General features: G+C 39.2%; 1 protein-coding gene across 1 annotated transcript in view; it reads left to right on the top strand.

The window, feature by feature from the left end:
- The window catches only part of Znf407 (zinc finger protein 407), a 410,446-nt gene that overhangs the window by 24,702 nt on the left and 362,278 nt on the right, over positions 1–23,466 (top strand). The window contains exons 2-3 of the mRNA XM_036204673.1: positions 5,650–10,340; positions 15,895–16,009. Of these exons, the coding sequence (XP_036060566.1) occupies positions 5,711–10,340; positions 15,895–16,009 (4,745 nt within the window). The 5' untranslated portion in view covers positions 5,650–5,710. The remainder of the gene's footprint in view (positions 1–5,649; positions 10,341–15,894; positions 16,010–23,466) is intronic.

Below are 23,466 nucleotides of genomic sequence, written 5' to 3'. Positions count from 1 at the left end.
ATGTTATGGTACACATGTGGAGATCATATAACAACTTGTAGAACTTGGTTTCCTTCTTTCACCATGTGGGTTCCAGGGATTGAACTCAAGTTATCATCTCTGACTTGGCAGCCATCTCTCTGGGCCCAGTGCCACTGTCTTAGTCCACGTACCTACTAGGTTTTTCAGTCTTGAAACTCTGATGAGGGAAGAATTCTGAGATTCATTTTACTTTATTTATTTATTTTTTTACTGAATTGCAAATGTCAGTCTGTCTGCAACGAGATTATGCCCTGTTTTACTTCAGTATGGGAGATCAGGGTGCTCCAGATACTTGGTAAGCTTTTAGTGTTTGTTGTGTGAATGAATGAAATCTGCTTCAGAAAAATGAGCCCTTTAACTGTTATATTCAGGTGATCTTTGAATCTTTCAAGAAGAAAGAAGATGATCTTGTTCCCACTCAGAATATGATACTTGTTCTAATAACCTTTCTAATGAATTTTTAAAGCCTATATTAGCATAAACTCATTTCCATTGAATCCCTTTTACATCACGTTAAAGTACTTATTCAAACTACTCCTTACTCTTGCTCACTCTCTGTTTTCATTCTACACTTTATGTGCTCTCTTCCTGTCTCTAGACATCTTCTGGCTTCAGAGCTGATCAATGTTTTTAGAAATGGTGGCTGGGATGGCCTGATCAGGTGCCTGTTTTGTAAACCACAAAGCTGGCCTGTCCAGAGCTGTGCTTCATGTTCCTTGCATTTGCCTAATCCTGCTTCCTCTTGAGGTATTTAACTACCCAAGCCAAATTCAAAACAATAAACAGAACCACCCAAACCCCCAAGTGACAGCAACAAACCAAAAACCCACACAGATTTAGTTTCTTCAAAGATTTAGACAAACTATTCAACTAGTTTGAATGTTCTCCTTGGGTGTCTGATTCTTGCTCATTATCTTATTATATCTGCACAATCATGTAGTTTTATATACATCAGGTACACTCCAGTAGAACATTTTCTAGTAGATAATGAATTGTGTCAGCATAGGATAGTTTCATATGGTGGACACTTTGTGTGTGTGTGTGTGTGTGTGTGTGTGTGTAAGTGTGCTTGCAACAGAATATGCACTCTGAACACTCATGCATGTGTGTTCTTCAGTGCACTGTTGAAAGGCCCCTGCTGCTGCCCACAGCAATATAATCTATTTGTGATGGCAGTACTTGTAGAAGAAGCTCAGTATTGAACGGAACACAGCTCATGTTGGTTTAGACTAAGTAGTAAACTTTCTGGTTATGTATGTGTGGTCTGTTTGTATATTGTAGGTGTGCTTACCCAGGTGTGCATGTGTGGAGGTCAGAGATTAGCGTCAGGTGTCTTCTGTTACTGTCCACCTTATTTTGAGACAATCTCTCATTGAACCCAGAGCACCTCATTTTGGCAAGACAGACTGGCCGGGGCCTGCCCCTCTGCAGGAGTTGGGTTATACATGCCTAGCTTTTCTCTGTGTTTTGGGATTTGGATTTGAATCCTCATGCTGTGAACAAGGACTTTACCCAGTGAACTGCCTCCCTAACCCCTTTAGATTTTAAAACTGAACCTTTATTGCATGCTTTAAATATAGACAAGACTGACATTGTCTTTTGGAAAGCATGTGGATCTGCCAGAGTTATTATACATGATTGGTGGCCATGCAGAGCAGTTCAAACAGTCAAGTAGTTTCTTTTTCTTTTTGGTTTTTCAAGACAGGGTTTTTCTGTGTAGCTTTTGGAGCCTGTCTTGGAGCTCACTTTGTAGACCAGGTTGGCCTTGAACTCACAGAGATTCACCTGCCTCTGCCTCCCGAGCACTGGGATTAGAGGCATGTGCCTGGCTAGTAGTTTTTTTTATAAAGTTAAACATTTATTTGTTCTATAAACAGGTGAAAAAATTGATAGAAAGATACAGTGAATCTGTGTGTGCTTTTACTCACTTTTAAATAATTATTAGCAGTTTGCTTCATATGCCTCACCTGGACATGTTTGAAGTATATCCTAGACATTTTTTGTTTCATTTGTAAATACTTGGATGTGAGGCTTTTCTTATGTGGCAGGCATTCATGTTTTTTTGTGTGTCTGTCTTTCTATCTATCTATCTGTCTATCTGTCTGTCTATCTATCTGAGACAAGATCTCACTCCATAGCTCTGACTGTCCTGGAGTTCACTATGTAGGTCAGGTTGGCCTTGAACTCAAGAGGTCTGCCTGCCTCTGCCTTTCAAGAACTAGGACCAAAGGTGTGTGTCACTACTCCCTGCCAACATTTATTTATTTTAGTACTATGTAAGTGCCTGGAAATGTTGAAGGTCCTTAGGATATGTGGATGAATAAAATAAACCATGGTTTATATTCAAACATGGAGAAACAAAATAATCACATACACAAATTACCATAACATGAATAGGAAGGGCATTGGTTTCATTAAAGTTTAAAGCTTTTTACACAAAATATCATTAATAAAATGAAAAAGGAAAAAATATTATAAAACATATCTGACAGAGGATTTCATAATTGGGATCCATGTGCAACTTCTACAACTCAATAAAGAAAAGAAAGAACCAAGGTAAGAAATGAGCAAAAGGCTAACAAAGCACATAAGCCATTACTGTCTTCAAGGGAATGCAGATTAAAACCATATACATCCAGTAGCCTGACTAAAAGGTAAAACATGGACATATACTCTTGGGATCTTGTGCATGGCAGGTGGCAGTGTAGAATAGTACAACTGCTTTGAAAAATGAGTCAAGCAGTTTCTCATAACGTTAGATCTGTCCTAAGTATTTACTTAAAAGAAATGAAAAACATTTATGAAAAGACTTATATAAGAATATTCATAGCATTTTTATCATAATAGCAACAAAAAGAAATAGCTCAGATGTCCATCGGCAGAGTTCTGTTGTATCTATGTAGTTTATCACACTCAACAGTTCAGTGGGACATTATACTGACATGTGCAACCAAAAACACCTTGCTGAGCTGCGGCCAGACCCCTCTTCCCCTCAATCCTTGTTATATGAGTCTACTTATAGGAACTTCTAGAATAGACTTGTCTATCCACTGTGGAAGAATTCTAAACTGTGGTTGGGTATGTGGTGTGGTGTGATGAGGAGTGAGGCAGTATGCTTCTGGGAATGGACTGCAAAGGGGGCATGCAGGAGACATCTTTAGGGCACATTTAGGGACAGAACTCTGTGTCTTATATACATTTCTTTTGACAGTACTAGGAATTGAGTCTACTGCCTTTTGCAAGCCAGGTGAACAATACCACTAAACCCGAGGCCAGTTATTGGGGTGAATGCTGGAAGGTCAGAGAAGCAGAACACACCACAGCTACCTCACCTTGCCAATTCCTCAGCTGGTCTTGTTTCCTTAGACTGGAAGCCTCTGAGTCCTCATCCAGAATGGCTCTCAGCTGAACTGTGCTGCTCCAAAGCCTAAAAGCTTAACCAGCCAAATGCTTAACTAACTAAATGCTTCTTGTTTCTGGTCTTCCCGCCTTATATATCTTTCTTTTTCTGCCATCACTCCCTGGGATTAAAGGCGTGTGTCTCCACTGGCTGTATCCTCGAACTCACAGAGATCCGCCTAGCTCTGCCTCCCAAGTGCTGGGATTAAAGGCGTGCACCACCACCGCCCAGCTTCTGCTATGGCTTGCTCTGACCCATTTTCTAGCCACCATTTTTGGCTCTGTATCTAGTGGCTGTTCTGTTTTCTGACCCCAGATAAATTTATTAGGGTGCACAATATTTTGGGGAACACAATACCACCACATTGTGTGTGTGTGTGTGTGTGTGTTGATTAAAGTCGGATTTTTTCTATCATTTATATATTTGATTCCATGCCTTACATATTTTTTTCTCCACTTTTAAGTAATAGGCTTCATTTTTATTTGTCATTTATGGAAAAAGTAGCTAAGTAGTTTAAAATGTCATTATTTGTTAATGACTTTTATTAACTTCAAATAAAATCACATTTAGCTAAAAATTTCAATCATAGTATAAAATACATGGAAAATGATATGTGTATATTTAATTAACTATCATAATGAAAAATAAAATCAATAATATTCACTTGTAAGACATTCTATTCAGGGTAATTCTCCTCCCTCCAAAAAGTTACTCCATTAATTTTGTACCACTGACATTTACCTTTGCCATTAACCTTCAGACAATACAAAACTGACTGTGAGATAAGGAAGTTGATGGACACCTTGAGGAGGCGTGGCTTTTCATTGGCGAAAGAGTTATTAGCATGAGTGGTGGTGATTGTAGCAGGAACACCCTCCCAGGGAACACAATATCACCACAGGTGATCTGTGATGAGAATAGATGGTGTTAATTGAGATCTACTGAGAACAGTCATGGTAAGGCTTTTGCTTTACCATGGGACAAGGGACAAAGTAGTTGCTTTTGTACCAGCATTTAGTCTGTTAGAGGCTACACAGAAGGCAAGTCCTCCAGACCCGTCACTGGTACTGTTCACATCTGTTTTGTAGAGTGGGAATCTACCACAATATAATTTGAAAGAAAGACTTCTCTGTTTAAAAAGGAGTTGCCTGAAATCTAGTGTTTGACAGACTTAAAATGTGAGGCGTTTGAGAGTGTTAGAGAGTCCTTTTCTCATCAACAAAGATTCGTAGTAGTGCTTTGTGAGCACAGTGGTCCTCAGGTCTATGAGCACAGTGGTCCTCGGGTCTGTGAGCACATTGGTCTTCAGGTCTGTGAGCACATTGGTCCTCAGGTCTGTGAGCACAGTGGTCCTCAGGTCTGTGAGCACAGTGGTCCTTAGGTCTGTGAGCACATTGGTCCTCAGGTCTGTGAGCACAGTGGTCCTCAGGTCTGTGAGCACATTGGTCCTCAGGTCTGTGAGCACATTGGTCCTCAGGTCTGTGAGCACATTGGTCTTCAGGTCTGTGAGCACAGTGGTCCTCAGGTCTGTGAGCACAGTGGTCCTAAGGTCTGTGAGCACAGTGGTCCTTAGGTCTGTGAGCACATTGGTCTTCAGGTCTGTGAGCACAGTGGTCCTCAGGTCTGTGAGCACATTGGTCCTCAGGTCTGTGAGCACAGTGGTCCTCAGGTCTGTGAGCACATTGGTCCTCAGGTCTGTGAGCACATTGGTCTTCAGGTCTGTGAGCACAGTGGTCCTCAGGTCTGTGAGCACAGTGGTCCTCAGGTCTGTGAGCACAGTGGTCCTTAGGTCTGTGAGCACATTGGTCTTCAGGTCTGTGAGCACAGTGGTCCTCAGGTCTGTGAGCACAGTGGTCCTCAGGTCTGTGAGCACAGTGGTCCTCATGTTTGATCACATGTTTTATTTTATTTTATTTTATTTTTTTTTAAGATGAGAAGCTCACTGTGTAGTCGGGCTTGGCCTGGTAGTCACTGTGTAGCCTTGATTGACCTTGATCATAAGGCCATCATCCTGTTCCAGCCTCAGAAGATTATAGGTTTGAACCACTACACGCAGCAAGACTGCCAGTTTTGCAAAAAGAACTTTATACATATGGTCAAGTTTGTTCAAGTACGGAAGAAACTTCATGAGTTTAATTTCATGATGTTTTTCTTCCTTAGGTTCAGACTAAGAGGTTTGTATTTTCTTTATGTTCAAAGCTTTAATGCCATGTTTGTTTATTTCACAGATTATAAATTCTAGTTAAATTCAACTTTGACAGAAGAAACATCACCAGACCTTTATTAAGAATGGATTCTGAGAATAAACATGAAAATGATGAGGATGAGGAAGCAACAGACAAGAAAAGTGTTTCATCCCATGCTGCCAGTTGTGGGCCCGTATCTGATGGGATAGCAAATGCATCTGAGAATTTTACGAGCAAAAGGGCTTTTTCAGAATCGTCCAGCTCGGACATTGTTGCTGTGGAGGAAGACAGAAGTGAACTTGCTTCCAAACGGATGAGAGTAGAGGCAGTGGAGCCCCTTGAGACAGCAGAGCAGGGCCCCTGTGGGTTGGACACTGCAGAAGCTAATGTCCATTCGACTGAAGCAGAGAAGGAGACCTTTTCACCCAACCACTCAGATGGAGGCAGAGCCCTTCCTAGTGTCTTTCCTGCATCTTGTGATTTTAGCACATTGGCTACCCTTCCTTTGAAAGCAGATGCAGTGAGAAAGCCTGCTCAGGAAATGGTTTCCCTTGTTCCAGAAAGACACACCCCTTTCCCTCCAGAAGACATGAGTGTTAGTTGTAACTTTGGAAATGCAGAGACAGTTCTCAAGTGCAGCATGTGTGGCCATTCATTTCCCTCTTGCTCAGCTTTGGAAAAGCATATGGAATGTCATGGGGAACAGGAGAAGGAATGTGCCTGCTGCCACTGTAGCAACAGAGCAGAGAGCAGCTCATCTCCTCATGTGCGTGTGAAACATACTCATGGGCCACAGAAAATCTTTTCCTGTGATCTCTGTGGCTTCCAATGTGCTGAAGAAAACCTGTTGAATGCCCATTACCTTGGCAAAACACACCTTCGGCGTCAGAATCTTGCTGCTCGTGGAGGATTTGTACAAATCTTAACAAAACAACCTTTTCCTAAAAAAGCCTGTGCCATGGGAACAAAGAATGTTAGAACAAAACCAAGAGCTTCTAAACCAATAGCAAGGAATGGGGATTCAAAAGGAATGCAGAATACTGGGAACAAATTTAAAGACTGCAGAGGAGCCCTTTCTGCACATAGTGGTGGTAGTAGTGAGCTGCTTGTCGAAATGGTGCCATCTAGGAATTCCTCAGCAGGGAAAGAAGAAATTGTTGAGGAAAATGTTACTTTTGGTGTAGCTCAAAATCCTGAAAATCAGAACAAACAGCTAGGGGGCTTAGTGAGCTCAGAGGATCTTTTAGGTAAATCAGAATCCATCAAAAATACCCTCCAGATAGCACATATCAGTATCAGCACCACCTCGAAGCCAAGGTCTGAGCGAAATCTCCTAATGTTGGGTAATAGCTTTCGAAGGCGAAGTGGCACTTTTACTTTAAAGGGCCAGGCAAAGAAAAGGTTTAATCTTCTCGGAATTAATAAAAGGGGTACAAATGAAACTCAGAGGATGTATATGAAACACTTTAGAACACAGATGAAAACAAACGATGAGCAGCCAGTGATGGAACAGACGAGCAAGAGTGTCCAAAGTCTGTGTGTGACTACCTCAGACGACCCAGAAGTGCTACAGGACAAGACAGCTTCCTGTCTTTCGGGCTCCACACAGCTGGGCTCCTGGCCAGTAAAGCCAGCTTCTGACCGCCAGGTCCTATGTACCTGTACAGGGTGTGGTCATACAACTGCAGACAAGACAGACTTGGACATTCATGAGAAAAGGTGCCATGCAAGAGAGATGCAGTTTTATTGTCAGACTTGTAACTTTTCTTGTCCGTCAAGGAAAGACTTAGAGGAACACTTGTACAGTAATCAGCATCAGCAAATGGATCCTGTCCTCAGCTGTCAGTGTTGTTCCTTTATTTCCTTGAATGAAATGAGTCTTAGAGACCACATGAAGGAAAAGCATAGCATGGGCTTCTTTTGCACCTCTTGTAATCTGTTCTTGTCTGAGAAAGATGTGGAAGAACACAGAGCAACTGAGATGCATAATAGCTTAGTGGTTCAACCAAAGACGGCTTCATCATTGAGCAGTGATTCTGTTTTACCTTTAAGTACTTTAGAATCAGAAAACATGGAAAATTCTAGAGAAGAATCAGGGAAAGCAGCTAAGGGGAATCTTGCTGAGTCGAGGGCAGGCCATGGAAGTGAAGCAAGGCATTCAAGTAAGCCTCAGTTTCAGTGTAAGAAGTGTTTTTATAAAACAAGGTCTTCCACTGTCCTCACAAGACACATAAAGCTTCGGCATGGGCAAGACTATCACTTTCTTTGTAAAGCATGTAATCTGTATTCATTGAGCAAAGAGGGAATGGAGAAGCACATTAAAAGAAGCAAACATCTTGAAAATGCTAAGAAAAATAATATTGGTTTAAGTTTTGAAGAGTGCATTGAAAGGGTATGCATAGGTGCAAATGATAAAAAAGAGGAATCTAGTGTATCTGGAAGTGGAAGGCCCGAAGGCCATGCTGGTATGAGATTACAGGAGCATTCCTATCGTGAGCAGAGCTTGCTAACTCCTAAGGAACCGCCACAGTCCGGTGTCATCACCAAAGATGATGAATTAGCCTTAGCCACTACTCCAAAGAGAGGGAGGCCCAAAGGCAGCATTTCACGGACTTGTTCACACTGTGGACTTTTGGCCTCTAGTATTACAAATTTGACTGTGCACATCAGGCGTAAACACAGTCACCAGTACAGTTATTTGTGCAAAGTATGTAAGTATTATACTGTAACTAAAGGAGATATGGAGCGTCATTGTGCCACCAAGAAACATAAAGGACGGGTAGAAGTAGAAGCAAATGGGAAACAAAGTTCAGATATAATTGTTGGTCCAGAAGGAGGTAATCTTGAAGCATGTAAAAAGAACACCCCTCTAGCAGTGACTGTTTCCGATGAACAGGCTAACAAGTCTGCTGAGTCAGATGCATCTACTTTAGATAAGCCAGTGGTCAATTGTGGAAATGCAGTAGAAATTGAAGGTGAAAATATATTTCATTCTGTAGAAAGAGAAGTTAGCAGTCGCCTCTCTGATAAAAAGGGACAGATATCTTTAGAGACAGAGGACCCTCTACAGAATGATGCATGCTCCCAGAGAGATGTTGCAGGTTCAAGTGACAATAAATGTCTGCACTGTGAGTTCAGTGCTCATTCTGCTGCTTCTCTAGAGCTACATGTAAAAAGGAAGCACACCAAAGAGTTTGAGTTTTACTGCATGGCCTGTGACTACTATGCAGTAACTCGAAGGGAAATGACTAGGCATGCTGCAACAGAGAAGCATAAAATGAAAAGGCAGTCTTACCTCAACTCTTCTAATGTGGAAGCAGCTTCTTCAGAAATGGCCAAAAGCATCCTTATACCCGAGGAGGAACATTCACAAAACCCTGAGGAATTTAAAATAAAACCAGACCAATCATCTGGTACTCTCAAATCTAGAAATGCTGCAGATGGTTCTATTTTAGATGAGAATACTAATTTAGATATGTCTAAGGTGCTCTGTGCTCCTGACTCAGTGGAAATTGTGACTGAGGAAGGTCATTCCTTTTGTGAGGCCTTGGAACAGCCCCTTATTAAGGACAAAAATATGAAACCTGGAGAGATAGTGTCCCTTAATACGTCCTCTAATCATGGCTCCCCAGGCTGTCTTCAAAATGAAAATCCAGGAAGCTTCGCTGCGGATTGTGAGGCAGCAAAGAAAAACCACGGCCCGTTGAACGATGTTGGTGACTCCAGTACAAGCTGTGAAGATGCGGGAGGCAGCACAGATGACAGTGGAGGTGCAGTCCTTGACAAGTCCCTCTGCTCTGGAGACTTAGGTGGGGACCATCCCCCTGAATCCACTTCCCCTGATGTGTTGAAAATACCACGAGAGCACCTGGACCTGGACAGTGGTGGCCAGAACAAAGCTGGATGTGAACAGAATTCAGAAGATCTGAAAGATGTGCGAGCAAACCCTGTTCTCGAGAATAAGGAAACTCTGATGAACTCACAGCATGACACTGAAATGGTTTTGGAAGAGGATGGCCCAGCTTCTGATGACACAGTTGATAATAATGATGTTTATGAAACTATAATAAGTATTGATGATAAAGGGCAAACCATGTACAGTTTTGGCCGGTTTGATTCTTCCATAATTAGAATAAAAACTTCTGAAGATAGTGAATTGGTAGATCAGTCGGAAGAGGGTCTGATAGCAACAGGGGTGAGAGTTAGTGAGTTGCCTCTAAAAGACTGTGCCCAAGGCTTGAAGAAGAGGAAAGTTGAAGGCAGTTCCTTTGGCGAGTCCACTCGAATCAGATGTGATGATTGTGGTTTCTTGGCAGATGGACTGAGTGGACTGAATGTTCACATAGCCATGAAGCATCCTACAAAAGAGAAACACTTTCACTGTTTGCTTTGTGGAAAATCATTCTATACTGAGAGCAATCTTCATCAGCATTTGGCTAGTGCTGGTCATATGAGAAATGAACAGGCCAGTGTAGAAGAGCTTCCAGAGGGAGGGGCCACCTTCAAATGTGTCAAGTGTACAGAGCCCTTTGATTCTGAACAGAGTTTATTTCTACATATTAAAGGACAGCACGAGGAACTGCTACGGGAGGTAAATAAGTACATAGTGGAAGACACTGAGCAAATCAATCGAGAGAGAGAAGAAAACCAGGGGAATATCTGCAAGTACTGTGGGAAGATGTGTCGGAGTAGCAATTCCATGGCCTTTCTGGCTCACATCCGGACTCATACAGGTATGTAACCCTTGTAGCAAGCCTGTGTTTTCCTATAAAGTGTGAAAGAATGACTTTGGGTCCCAACCAGGTATGGAACCCCGTGGGTCTTTGCTCGTGGGTCTTCCACCTGATTTGTATTTCGTGTTTGTTTGATGCTTTGCTTGTGTCTAAGAAGTGCCGACATTTAACGTTTCCAGAGGCAATTTAGTCCTAGAGATTCTAAAGGCAGATTAGTGGACAAATTTCTTTTACTTTTGTCAAAAGCACCATCTGATGCCTTTGCAAAGCCCCTGTGTTTTACTGCTTTTCATTTGTTTTGTCCTAATTATTTGGTTTTCCAAAGTTACAGTAAACAACACTTTTTGGTTTTGGAGAGCATAGTAAGTAGCTTTTAGCCTTTAATAAAATTCTTATGTTTTGAGACAGGGCCTCATTGTGTAGTCCTGGCTGTCCTGAAACTCACTATGTAGCCTAGGCTGTTCTCTACCTCCTGCTTCTTCTGCTTCCCAAGTGTTGAAATTAAAGGTGTGTGCCACCAAGCCCTCAAATTTTTTCTTTTTTCTTCTTCTCTCATATATTACATCTTGAGTGCAGTTTCCGCTCCGTCCTCTCCTCTTATTCCTTGCCCCAACCTCCCCTCTCCCCGATCTCCTCCTCCTTCCCCGCAGAAAAGGGCAAGCCTCCCAGGTAGATCAATTGAACATGGCATATTCAGTTGAATAAGACTAGGCATTTCCCTAGAATTAAGGCTGGACGGGGAAAAGTACCAAAAGCAAGCAAGAGTCAGAGAGCCCCCAACTGTTGGGGGTCCTGCAAGAAGGCCGAGAAGCTGCACATCCATAACTCATGCGGAGGGCCTAGGTCAGACCCATGCAGGGTCCCTAATTGTCAGTTCAGACTCTGTGAGCCCCTGTGAGCTCAGATTAGTTGATTCTATGGGCCATTTTCTTGTGGTGTGCTTGACCCCTCTGGATCCTATAATCCTTCCTCCCCCTCTCCACCACATCCTCAAGAATTTAACCTTTCTTTTTTTATGTGCTTTGCCTGCTTGTATGTCTGTGTACGGGATGCATGCAGTGCCCTTGGAAGCCAGAAGAGGGCATTAGATCCCATGGGACTCTAAGCCTGTGATCTTAATTGCTGAGCCATCTCTCTTGCCCTTAATAAAATTCTTAAGATATTAGAAATTTAAAAATATTCATCAACAGATAGTTTGTATCTATAAGTGTGGCTCCCAGCAATAAGACTCTCCTTTCAAGGACCAGAGTGTGTGAACATGGTCCCTTACTATGCATTGGAGTTTGTTTTTCATTGAGCTAGTACCTGATTTAGGGTCTGTGTTCTGACACATTGAACATTCCATGTTAATGTTTAGTTTGGGGAGAAATTTTTAAAAATATATATATTTGGTGAAAAATGCATAAGGCACTGTTGTAAATTTATGTAAAAATTCACTGCAGTGTTTCTGTAACCCTGCCATACATTCTTTATTTTAAATAGACAGCTTTTCTAAATCATTGTGCTCTGCTTAGACAAGTTCTGTCTACATGGTTGAATTTATGAGTGGATTTGAATAATAAATTCACATTTCAATGAACATATTTTCATTAAAACGGTAAGGTTTATTTTACTGTACTTTGAAATAATGGCATATTATTAAATCTATACTTTAAATTCCTGCAGTTTTTGAAACTTAGTGCATGGTTACACGGAGAAAGATATAGAGCATTATTGGTAATTGAGGTTGATTAAAGACAGATCAAACATTTCCCTTAAAGAAAGTAACAGGAGATTAGTTCAGGTAAATATAAACACCACAGGCCCTGTGTGGGTCTGCTCTCCACGAGCTACATGCTGTGGAGCAATTTCTGGAGGACGTTTAAGTGCTTATTGGTTTGCATTGTTGGTACCTCAGTTGTTGCTTCTCACATCCTGAAATGACATGATATCAGATACCAGGCTGTTCCTATGCATGGATAATATGTGTTTTCTTAACATGCCCTCTTAAGTCAGATAAAGCAGAATAAAACTAAGAGGAAGATGCTAATGGAGCTCTTTTTAGAATTCTTTATGCAACTGTCTGGTCAAGACATGTTGCTCATAATTGATGTGTCCATTACTTGAATTCTCTTGTAATTATAGTCAATAAGTCTTGTAAATGTGTTAAAGCTCACTAAAAGCATACAAATTCAAGAACAGAGTAAGGCTAATAATTTAAAATAATCAATGTAGGCATTTCAGCACTTAATTTCCCTTGTGTGTTGATAGCTGATCATTCTTAATCCATTAAGATTTATTTAGTCGTTTACAATGCAAAATAGGTTTGCACTGGTCACTTGTGCCATTTGAAAATGTCTACCAGGTTAAGTGCAGAATGTAGTCCATTAGTCTTCCTTGACTATATATATTAATTGCATTTAAAATCAAGTTAATGTGGATGTGAAAGTGAGGTAACTATCAATATGTGACAGAGTAACCCTACTTATATAAGTTACATTATTGATTGTAACATCTAGTAAAAGTTAGCATACTTTTTTGCTTGGATCTTCTGTTGGTGTTACCAGGAAGTACATTTTTACAGTGCTGTGAAGCACTGCAGAGCACCCTCCCGAGTATGGAGTGCCAGTCCATGTGTCAGTTTTGCTGGTTACTATGGAGCACTGCAGAGCACCCTCCCGAGTATGGAGTGCCAGCCCACGTGTCAGTTTTGCTGGTCCCTTTTTGGGGGAAGTAGGTCTTCAGGTTTTAATTTCATGTTATTTTCTTCTTGGAATATCTTAAAATGGATGACTTTCTGGTACTTTGCTCTTATCTATGAAGGAGTAATACAGGGCTTAGCTGGAAAAGGGCTTGCTCTTCCAATTCATTTCCATATTTGGAATTTGCTGAATGTTTTATTGTAACCTGTTCTAATTATTCTTAATATAATAAAAGCAGCATTCTGAAGAAATGAGTTTTGGTTATCAGGAATCATAGGAAGAAAGCATCTCAGTTCTTGTGCATTTGTGGTATGAAGCACTCTGCTTGATTAGCAGGACTTTTCCCTCTTAGATTAGAAGAGCTCATGGAGCAGGGGTTATCTCTTGTGCAGTATTCTTCTACAGCTTATATGTCACAGGACATGGGAGATGTCGTGAAGATATTGGGAAGCCATTCTGTTTGTGTTCATAGTACTCTGGTCACCTACGCCCTTTGAAAATGTTCCTATGTGGGTATATATGGTGTGTGACTTCACTGAAAGTTCCAAGTTAGTGCTGGGTGTCTGTAACTCAGGAACAGTTTAGAGACCATACAGACCACCAAGACACTTAGTTACTCTGTAGACCGAGCACAGTGGGAAGGGACTGAATTCATTCACTTCTTCCTCTGCACATACTTCATTCAATATAATTTGTTGGTTGGGTAAGTGGATGAGCGAATGAATGAATGAAGTATTTAAATGCTTAGGAAACACTTCGGGTTTAGACTACAGTCAGCAAGCATTTGCATAATATACATGCATCTGCATTACTTTTCCCCTCTCTGAGATCTGAAGGATCCTGTCCTTCCTTCTGAATGTTAATGCTGCATCTGTGTATGCACAGCAGTAAGAATGCAGCAGAGGCATGACCTTTTACATCTGAGGGCACACTGAGTTTTCAGGTCTTTGGGATTTGTTTAATAAATAATCAGGTACCGGGAAGTTAGGACCACTTTATTTTTTTCTCCCTTCATAAAATCCTACAGACCAAATTAAAATAAAAGAAAAAGCTTCTGAGGATAAAGCTACTCCAAGGAATAGATTTATTTAAGGTAATTCTGGATACTTTTAATACTAAAATACATCTGAGAGAAAGTCAAATTTAGAAATATGTGATTTTACAGGTTTTATGTTATAAACATATGCCTGGATCCATTTCATAATGTGTATTGTATAGCAACTGTAAAAAAAGAAATATTATCTCTAAGGAAGTGAAGTAAAAGGAAAGACTTCCTTTTCTTACAGAGAGTATTTCCTCAGCTGATTCTGGAATGCTAATGACATAGGAAGGAGACACTAACACAGCCTACCTTGAATGCTAGCTGTGAGCCAAGGCCTCTCTGACTTTCTAGGTGGAACAGTTACCGGAATTCCTGATTTGTATGGATCCCTACCCTGCACTGACGAGCCCTGAGACTTTGGGCTGCTTCTGTTCCATCATTCGTGGTGGTCTTAGTGTTGTCTGAGCGGGGCTGGCCAGAACTCAGGCTGTCTGAGTGAAGCCACTAGGGCTTTTATCTGTTTCTCCAGATCATCGTGCAGATAAATGTTGGGGAGTTTTATCCTTTGAATTTGAGGTCCTGATACTATTGTTTATTAATAATTTCCAAATTGTCCTTGAAAAGCATTTTTACTTAAAGCAACAGATAGATTGATCCTTTTACCTTTCAAAAGTTCCTTTATGGGATTCTATCTCTCATATGATGTTTCAAAGTCATGATAGGCTTTATCAGGATTATTTAAATAAACTGCTTTTCTAAAATGATCGATGGAATGTGATTGCTGTAAGCTGAAATCTCAACCTGCTTTTGCTGTTCAATCATATAAATCTTAACTAGATAGAACCATTCAGGTGTTAGATACATTTTACATCTACTTCTAACCATAGAAATTTGAAGTATTAAGAAATCTACTCATTGTCATTGGACAGCCTTGTCTGCCATGCAATATTGTTAGCTTTTTTTTTTTTTCCTTTTTTCTTTTTTAAATTTCTGTTGGAAAGTTAAAATTAAATGCTTAATTTTTGCAGTCACCTTTTGAGAATTAAGTTGAACTTTAAGAGCCTAATTTTTCTTGAGTGCTTTAGTTTCAAACATCCCCCCCCCCCCTTGGAGGATTTTATTTTTCCAGGACTGCACAAAGGTTTATTGATTGAAGATGATTGAAATTTTTTATTTCTATTTTATAATTTTTGAAATTTATAGATTTCCTACTCTAACCACATTGAAAGAGTTATTTCACAAAATAGATATTAATCATGACATGAAAAGTCTGGAAGTGTGATGATTTTAAGCTGTGGTCATTTTATTTCCATTTATTTTTAGGTTTTTTTTTTTTTTTTAGCTGAGGATAGAAACTAGGGCCTTGCACTTGTTAGGCAAGTGCTCTACCACTGAGTTAAATCCCCGACCCCTCAACTTTTGACTTTAAATCTTGTTAGAAATGTTGTTGAGAATTGGCAGTAGTCACTAAAACATTAAAACCTAGGTGAGGAAATTATGGGATGAAGAAAGTTATAAATGAATGCATGTATTCTGTTTTGGGGATGAAATTCTTAATTACATTGAAGGTTTAACTTAAGATTTAGGTTTTTTTTTTTTTTTTTTTTTTTTTTCCCCAGACAGGGTTTCTCTGTAGCTTTGGAGCCTGTCCTAGACTAGCTCTGTAGCCCAGGCTGGCCTCAAACTCACAGAGATCCACCTGCCTCTGCCTCCTGAGTGTTGGGATTACAGGCATGTGCCACCACCGCCCGCCCCCCCCCCCCCCAATTTAAAAGTCTGTTAGTAATATGTTATTCAAGCCCAAATCTTATTTTATGTTAAATTTACTCAGGATCAAAACCATTCAAGTGCAAGATATGCCATTTTGCAACAGCTCAGCTTGGAGATGCCAGAAACCATGTGAAAAGGCACCTTGGGATGAGGGAGTACAAGTGTCACGTCTGTGGGTGAGTAAATTGAAGTCACCTCTGCTGTGTGAACCAGGAGCCGTGTGCAGGATATCTATTGTTTGAGAATTCAAAACTGGTATGAGTAAGAGTGGTGAAAATTATGCGTGCGTACCCTCCTTTCCTTTGTTATGGTAAATTCCTTCAATACAGTTATGACATTCTTCTCCCACTCCTAATCCTGTGCTGAAGATGAGCAATTTTATGGGCTACAAGGTCAATTTGAACCTGTAATCTGTAAATTGACTAAATTATAGGATGTTCATTCACATTGCCAGAGAGAACTATAAATTCCATTTAAAGACAAAAATCCCCCCAGATAATATAGCTTTAGGAGTGCATATGTATTTTTTTCTTCTGCTATACTGCCTTAATTTTAATCACATTAATGGCTCTTTGGATCAATTGGACATATTCTAGAAGGAAAAACAAAAGATTTAATTTCAGATGCCTGGTTACTGATCATTTGAGGGATGATGTGGTAAAAACAGTGTATAATGTATTTTTGTGTCATGTGATTTCAAAACTAGTTTCCTTTTTCAATTCATGGTTCTTTGTAGAGTCATTCATAGTGTTTAATTGTCATTCAGGTATGTTACTTTAATAGAAAGCACTGAGGTGCCTTAATGTAAAACTAATTAATTTAGCAGAAATGTTTAAAAGGTTTTAAAATGCTATGACATATATGGTGTATTATAGGACATTCAGAGGTGGATTTTAATACTCTACTTATTAAAATATATTTTAATGTTATTATGCTAGAGAAATTAACTAATAAGTACATCATATAAAACACTTTATATGAAACTTAAGAAATTTGCAGTTCATAGGTCCAATTAAATTATTCAGTATGCATATATTATGCTTATGTAGAAGGGCCTTCAGATTTACATGACCATGTAAATATCCTTTAAGTCAGGAGCAGTTCTACTTTTTATTGGACAATACATTTTCCCAGGGTACAATTTCATTTTTTGACCCTTAAGATAGTTTTACAAATAACTTTGCAAGCAATTTTATCAACCATGGTCTGTGATTTATTCGTTGGCCAAATTGATGGTTCAGTGACTTGCAGCTAAAGTAAATGAAGATGGACCTTTGCCCTGAAGCTACTCAGGAGCATTTGGAGAATGAGTTCTGTTACTACTGCGTTGAGCTGTGCAAGTCCCAAGTGGTTCATTTTAATTTCTATAGGGCTTGTGATTTTTAAAAGACATCTCATTTCCTGTTTTTATTGTCTGAGTTATAGGAGATGATCCTGACTCCAGTAAAAATGTACATTTGGAAGCAGTAAGCAGTTTTTTTCCCATTTGTGAAAAATAAGTAAATAGTTTTTACACATTTGGTTAGTTGAAATCTAATTTTTATCCATTTTTAAAATTTAGGGTACTAAGATATTGGAAAGTGGAAAAAAAACTTTATCAAAGAATCCTATCTTGCATACACAGCGTCAGAAACATTTTATAATATATTGGCTCTAAATGTATAACTCGAACACTGTGCTTTTCCTTGGCTGATTGCTTACTGAAGACAGAGGAAATGTTGCACTAGTAGTTCATGTATTGAGCACCAGGATGTAGAATATAAGTAAATATTAATTTTTTGAATCTTAGGTTTGCGACAGAAAGCAACAACGTGTACGGTATGTGGGTAAAACATTCTAGATCTTAGTATTTAGATTTGAAAATTAGGGCAGCCTTTAAACTTCACCCCCTGTGGAAATTATAATTCCCTTTCTTTTTAAAAATAAGTTCAGTTTAAAAGTCACATACACATACAGTAATTTTAGCAGGTAGATAGTCAAAAGCTCTGAAGGTCAGTGAGCTGAGGAGGATTGAACAGTGAAGTCTAATAGAACAGTAATGAACTAGGAATTGAATATTCTGGAAAGGGTATCTTTGATGGGCCTGTGTTTCGTGTGTTAGGTAAGGGGGGGTATCTTTGGTGGTTCTGAGTTTCATGTGTTAAGTTTGGGGGTATCTTTGTCTCATGTGTTAGGTATAGGAGAGTATCATAAAAGTTTAAATGGAAAACAAAACAAAAAAAACAGGAACTGGTTCTTATTACTGACACTGGAGAATATTGGTACATTAACATTGCTGACAGTGTCAATTCATTATCACTGATGGCAAAATAATCTCACAAATGCTCAGTGGACCCATTAGTTCCTGAACATAAGCAGGGTATGCTGTACTTCTTCATTAGCTTTAATTGCTATAAATTTTACCTTTTACAAAATCATGCTTTAAAAGGTAAAGTGATCTTTCAGGAACATTAATTCTATTATTTTGTCACAAACAGAAGGTTCTGTACTGTTTTCTTTTCTCCAGTAGATAGTATCTTAGTCTCAGTCTTTTGAAGTTGTTTTAATGACCTCTTCCTTATCTGGTTAATATTCCTGTTGAATAATGTGTAAAACATTGAGGTAGGCACAATTTTGAAATAACTTTATAAAACTGAACTAACTTTGCAGTAACCTTCTAGTTGTCTTTTTTTTTTTCTTTTTCTTTTTTTCTTGGTTTTTCGAGACAGGGTTTCTCTGTGTAGTTTTGCTGCCTGCCCTGAATCTTGGTCTGTAGACCAGGCTGGCCTTGAACTCACAGAGATCCGCCTGGCTCTGCCTCCTGAGTGCTGGGATTACAGATGTGCACCAGTGGCTATCTTCTAGTTCTCTTACAGTGAAATTATGGAAATGGTATGTTCCATCCAGTGAGCTCAATGTATGGTAGCTGTGCACCAGTGGCTATCTTCTAGTTTTCTTACAGTGAAATTATGGAAATGGTATGTTCCATCCAGTGAGCTCAATGTATGGTAGCTGTTGCTTGTACTGTTTGGCTATTTTTCTTGTCTTTGTGTAGGATGTATGAGAGCTGTGCGTTTAACTAAGACACAGTTTACAATTCTGACAACATCAACTTCCACATAGCATAACAATTGCCTTTAAAATTGTTGCAATTGGATTTATATTGTTGTTGTTATTATTATTATTATTATTATTATTATTATTATTATTATAATCTTCAAGGTAAGTAATTTGAAGATGTTCTCTTCCATATCCCCTGCTGGCAGATGTTGGTTACGGTATGGCAGGTTTCAATTACCTTGACAGAAGAAGCTGAAAGAGTTTAAAGTCTAGTTCCTACTGTCTGGCTCTGACTTAGGTTGACATTCTGTGTAGGCAAGGTTGGTCTTCTCACCTTAGGAACACCTTGCTGCACATTTCATGGTTTAAATCAGAGAAAGAGCAAAGCTGTTTGTTTCACTCTTAGTTCCAGGAGAGCAGAGTCTTCTTTGTTGACCTGTGTAGTTGGTGTATTTAAAAAAAAAAAAAGTTTATTTTATTTTATGCATATGAATGTTTTGATTGTATATATGTCTGTACAACACATATATTCTTGGTCTGTGGTGCCCAAGAAGTTAGGAGAGGGCTGAAGATCCCCTGGAACTGGAGTTATGGATGATTGTAAATCATGATGTGGGTGACAGGAACCAAATCCACGTCCTCTGCAAGAGCAGCCAGTGCTCTTTAACCCCTGAACCACCTCTCCAGTTCTAGTAGATCTTTATGGTGGTCTTTTTTTTTTTTTTTACATCTAAGTCTGAGTAGAGAAGTTCTAGAGTCTTAGCTCTTGATGCATAGTTGACATGGACTTCAGCTGTAGTGTGATAGTGCTGAGTGTGGCAGAAGCAAACACTGGAGTTGGTCATTTTACTTAGCTACTTTTTGCGTTGAAAATAGGCCAGACATGCCAGGTGGTGGTGGCACATGCCTTTAATCCCAACATTTGGGAGGCAGAGTCAGGTGGATGTCTGTGAGTTCGAGGCCAGCCTGGTCTACAAAGCGAGTTCCAGGGCAGATGCAAAGCTACACAGAGAAACCCTGTCTCGAAAAAAACAAAAAACCAAAACCAAAACCAAACCAAACTAAACAAAAAAACAGGCCAGACACATCTTTTAATTAAATTCATGATCCTCTATCTGTCTTTATTATTATTTTTTTAGTTGTTGAGAATGTGAAAAATCTTATCCCCAAAAGTCATTTTACATATTTTGTTAATTTTTAATGATTCTGAATGAGGTTTGGGGATATAACTTAGTGGTAGAACTCTTGTCTAACCTGTACCAGGCCCAGTATCACTTCTCAGCATCCCACACCACACACAAAATTAACAAGCCAATGTGCATTGTATTCTGAATGTTAGTATAATGCAGTGCTCAGTGATAACTGCTCTATTTTAAATTGGTCTCACTTGCTGATTTTGATGGCTTTTAGTCTTTAGTTCATTTTGGCTGTCCCCGTTTATAGACGGGAGATGGAAGTTACAAGTGATGCGGTCACACACTTAATTCTGCAGCCGGCCCTCCTGGCTCCTGGTTGCTCTTCCTCCTGATTATCCTTTTCTGTTTGTTATTTTTCTGCTCTTTGTTGTATATGTCTTTTTTCTATTGCTTTAATTTTTATTCATTATTTTTCATCTAGGTTGTTTTCTGTAGCGTGTAATAGCATAACATCTAGCCACACTTATTTTCCATTTTTTGTTAAAATTTACATTCTGATAAAAGATTGCTTATCCAGTCTTACTCTCGTATTCTGGTATTCAAACCTTTCCTCATTTCTTTGTTTTATTCTTACTGTAAATGGTGTTACTGTTTCCCTGTTGCCCTTCATCTATGGATAATTTGTTGTACTCACATGTTGTTGACCGTGTCTGTGTAATGGGGAAAAGCAAGTGCCTAAAACTGGTGATGGGGTAAAATTGATCCAGTTAGGTTCTTGTTATAACTCAGTACTAATTATCTGAAAGAATTAAACTCACAGTAGTCCTGTGATTTCTGAAAACCCAAGAAATGATACCTAAGTTTGTATGTCATTTTTCAGAAGCATAAATCCAGTACATGTAAATTAGGGGCTATGCTATATCGATAGATTTCCTTGTGTCGAGTCTTGATTGATGAATATGTAGTTAGTTAAATAGTCGAATATGATTTGCGTAATTGGGAGAGAATAAGAGCATTTTCCAAATATTTTACATCTGAGTTTATGAGAAGATTTCAGAAAAATTTAAATTGTGCATTGGTGTGCTTAGGAAATGTTTATTTCTAGTAGATTTAGGAAACCTTAAATAGAAAGTTACTAATGCAGTTAAACTGGTGTGTGTGTGTGTGTGTGTGTGTGTGTGTGTGTGTGTGTGTGTATGTGTGATTACCTAGTTTTTGTGCATTAGAGGGATCTCTATGTAGATGATTATAATGTCACTTTCTGACCTTTGCAGCTTGAATAATTGTAAATCATTGCTTCATAACGTGTCAGAGAATGTCTGTACTAGGCAATTAAATGGCAGAATATAATAGACCAAATTATTGCCTGTCATGTTTTCAACAACACAGTTAGTATTTGAGTTACACTTAATCATTACGTGCATTAGCAACTTCATTGGAATCCAGCTTCAGGCTGAGCATGAAATACATTACATTATTTAAACCTCTAATGGTACAAGTCATTTATTTGTGTTGAAGTGTACAACATGCAGAGTTTCATAAAGCAAGGAACACTTGAGAGCTTAATTTATCCAAATCAAAGTCTAAATGCAGATAAACACAAGTGGCAAAAATTAGTAATTTTTATAGGCTGGAAATATTTAAAAATACATGGTTGTGGGTAATTGTAGGCAGCAGGAATAAATTAAAATCACTATTTTTAGTCTGCTCCGAGAACTAAAGCTGGGTACACCTAAATCATTAAAAGTACCATGTTCAGTACATTTTGAACTGAACAATTAATTACACCCATCATATCTACAGATGTAAGCAAATAAGTATTTGCTTCAGCTAGTTGTTCTGGTAAATACTATAGATAGAGAAGTTGGTTTTGTGCTATGGTAATGTGTTTTGTCTGTAACAGTATAAAGTACGGCATCTCCTGCTTTTGTAAAACAGGCTTAAATTAACAGTAAGACATTCACTGTAAAAGATGCATTGCTTGTATTTTCTACATAGTATTTTACTACTTTTAGTTTGACTGTATTTTTGCCTCTATTTTGATATTTAAAAATGCCATGCAACGATTACTCTATTCTGCCAGTTAATTCAAAATTAATCATTTACCCTTCTGCTGGTAAAATCCTTGAAATACCTTTTTAAGTTATGATCAGTATTTTCAAATGCAACTCACTTTTTGAAAACCTAAGCTGCATTTTGATTTTAATATTCAAACAACAAACATAATTCTCATTACTCTATTTTCTAGTGAAATGTTTTGTCAGTGCAGGAGAGAGTTGGGGTAAGGCTCGGACATTGATGTAGAAAGGAAAGAAGGCTATTCCCACTGTCCCTCACAGTGACAGGAGAGCTTTGCTGCCACCTTCTTTCCTTCTGCATGGTCATGTTTTGTTGATTTTTTTGCATGATTGGTTCATGGATTTATTCCAAGGCTGTAAGTGTGATTAACCTGTATAACAAGATGGAGATAAAATAAGCATTTTTACATATTAGTTGTTGAAAAATATCAGTATGTGTTTTTTTTTTTCCCCAGTGAAATAATCATGCCCCAGTGTCTTAATTCTTTATTTTTATGTTAAGATGGCTCCTAGGGTTTCAAATCACATTAAGGATAGGCTTTTTAAGTGTCATCACAGCAGCAGATAGGAAGGTGGTCACTGTCTGCCTGCCTTCTCCTCGTCTGTGATCTCATTTTCTTTTTTATCCATTTTCCCTTCTTAATCTGTTCTCTACTTCCCTCTTCCTATTTGCCTGTCTCCTAAAGGTTTTCACTCTGAAGGCTTTTCCTGACTTCTCAGGAACTACATAAGCACAGGTGTTGGAAGTGGAGATGGAAAGGAAGCTTTGCTCTCACTGATTCTTCCTGGTTTTCTCATTCAGCAGATCCCCTGAGTCTCTCTGTGCAGGCATGGTAACAGGGTTGTGTGCTGGCCTTGTGGTCCCAAGCTCCCTGGAGATCAGAGACCTGAGGAGAAAACAGATTATGGTCCAAGAGCCACTCTCAAGGGGAACCAGGCAGAATGGGAACCCGTAACTTGGGGAATTTAAAAGTCTCCCTACAGACCTAGCTCTGCTGAGGTTGGGTCTTAAAGTTAGTTGAGGTATATTTGTAAGACAAGTTTGTGTATTTTCAACATAGGTAACAAGATCGGAAGAGGAAAAGTAGAGATGAATGGAATAACATGGCTTGTTGTTAAGAACTCTGCTAAAGTCCTGTTGTGTGTGGCTATGGAGGGAGGTACACGTGACCTAGCCGTCTGTTGAACACCAGCAGTTGCCAGTGCTTGCTGGAGTTTAGGTTGAAGACAAAAACAGTCCTCAAATAGAGCAAACACAGGTCTAGAAATGGCTGAGTCTTTCTGGCTAATTCAGAAACTGCTAATGGGGTAGGTAGTACTGGATATGATGGCTACTGGAAGTAAGGCAGATGAGCCAGAGCTGCCTGTCCAGGCAGGGGT

This window comes from Onychomys torridus, chromosome 13, assembly GCF_903995425.1.
Source record: "Onychomys torridus chromosome 13, mOncTor1.1, whole genome shotgun sequence".
Taxonomy (NCBI): Eukaryota; Metazoa; Chordata; class Mammalia; order Rodentia; family Cricetidae; genus Onychomys; species Onychomys torridus.
The sequence above is the reverse complement of the archived record's forward strand: the minus strand, read 5'-3'. Positions and strand labels throughout refer to the sequence as shown.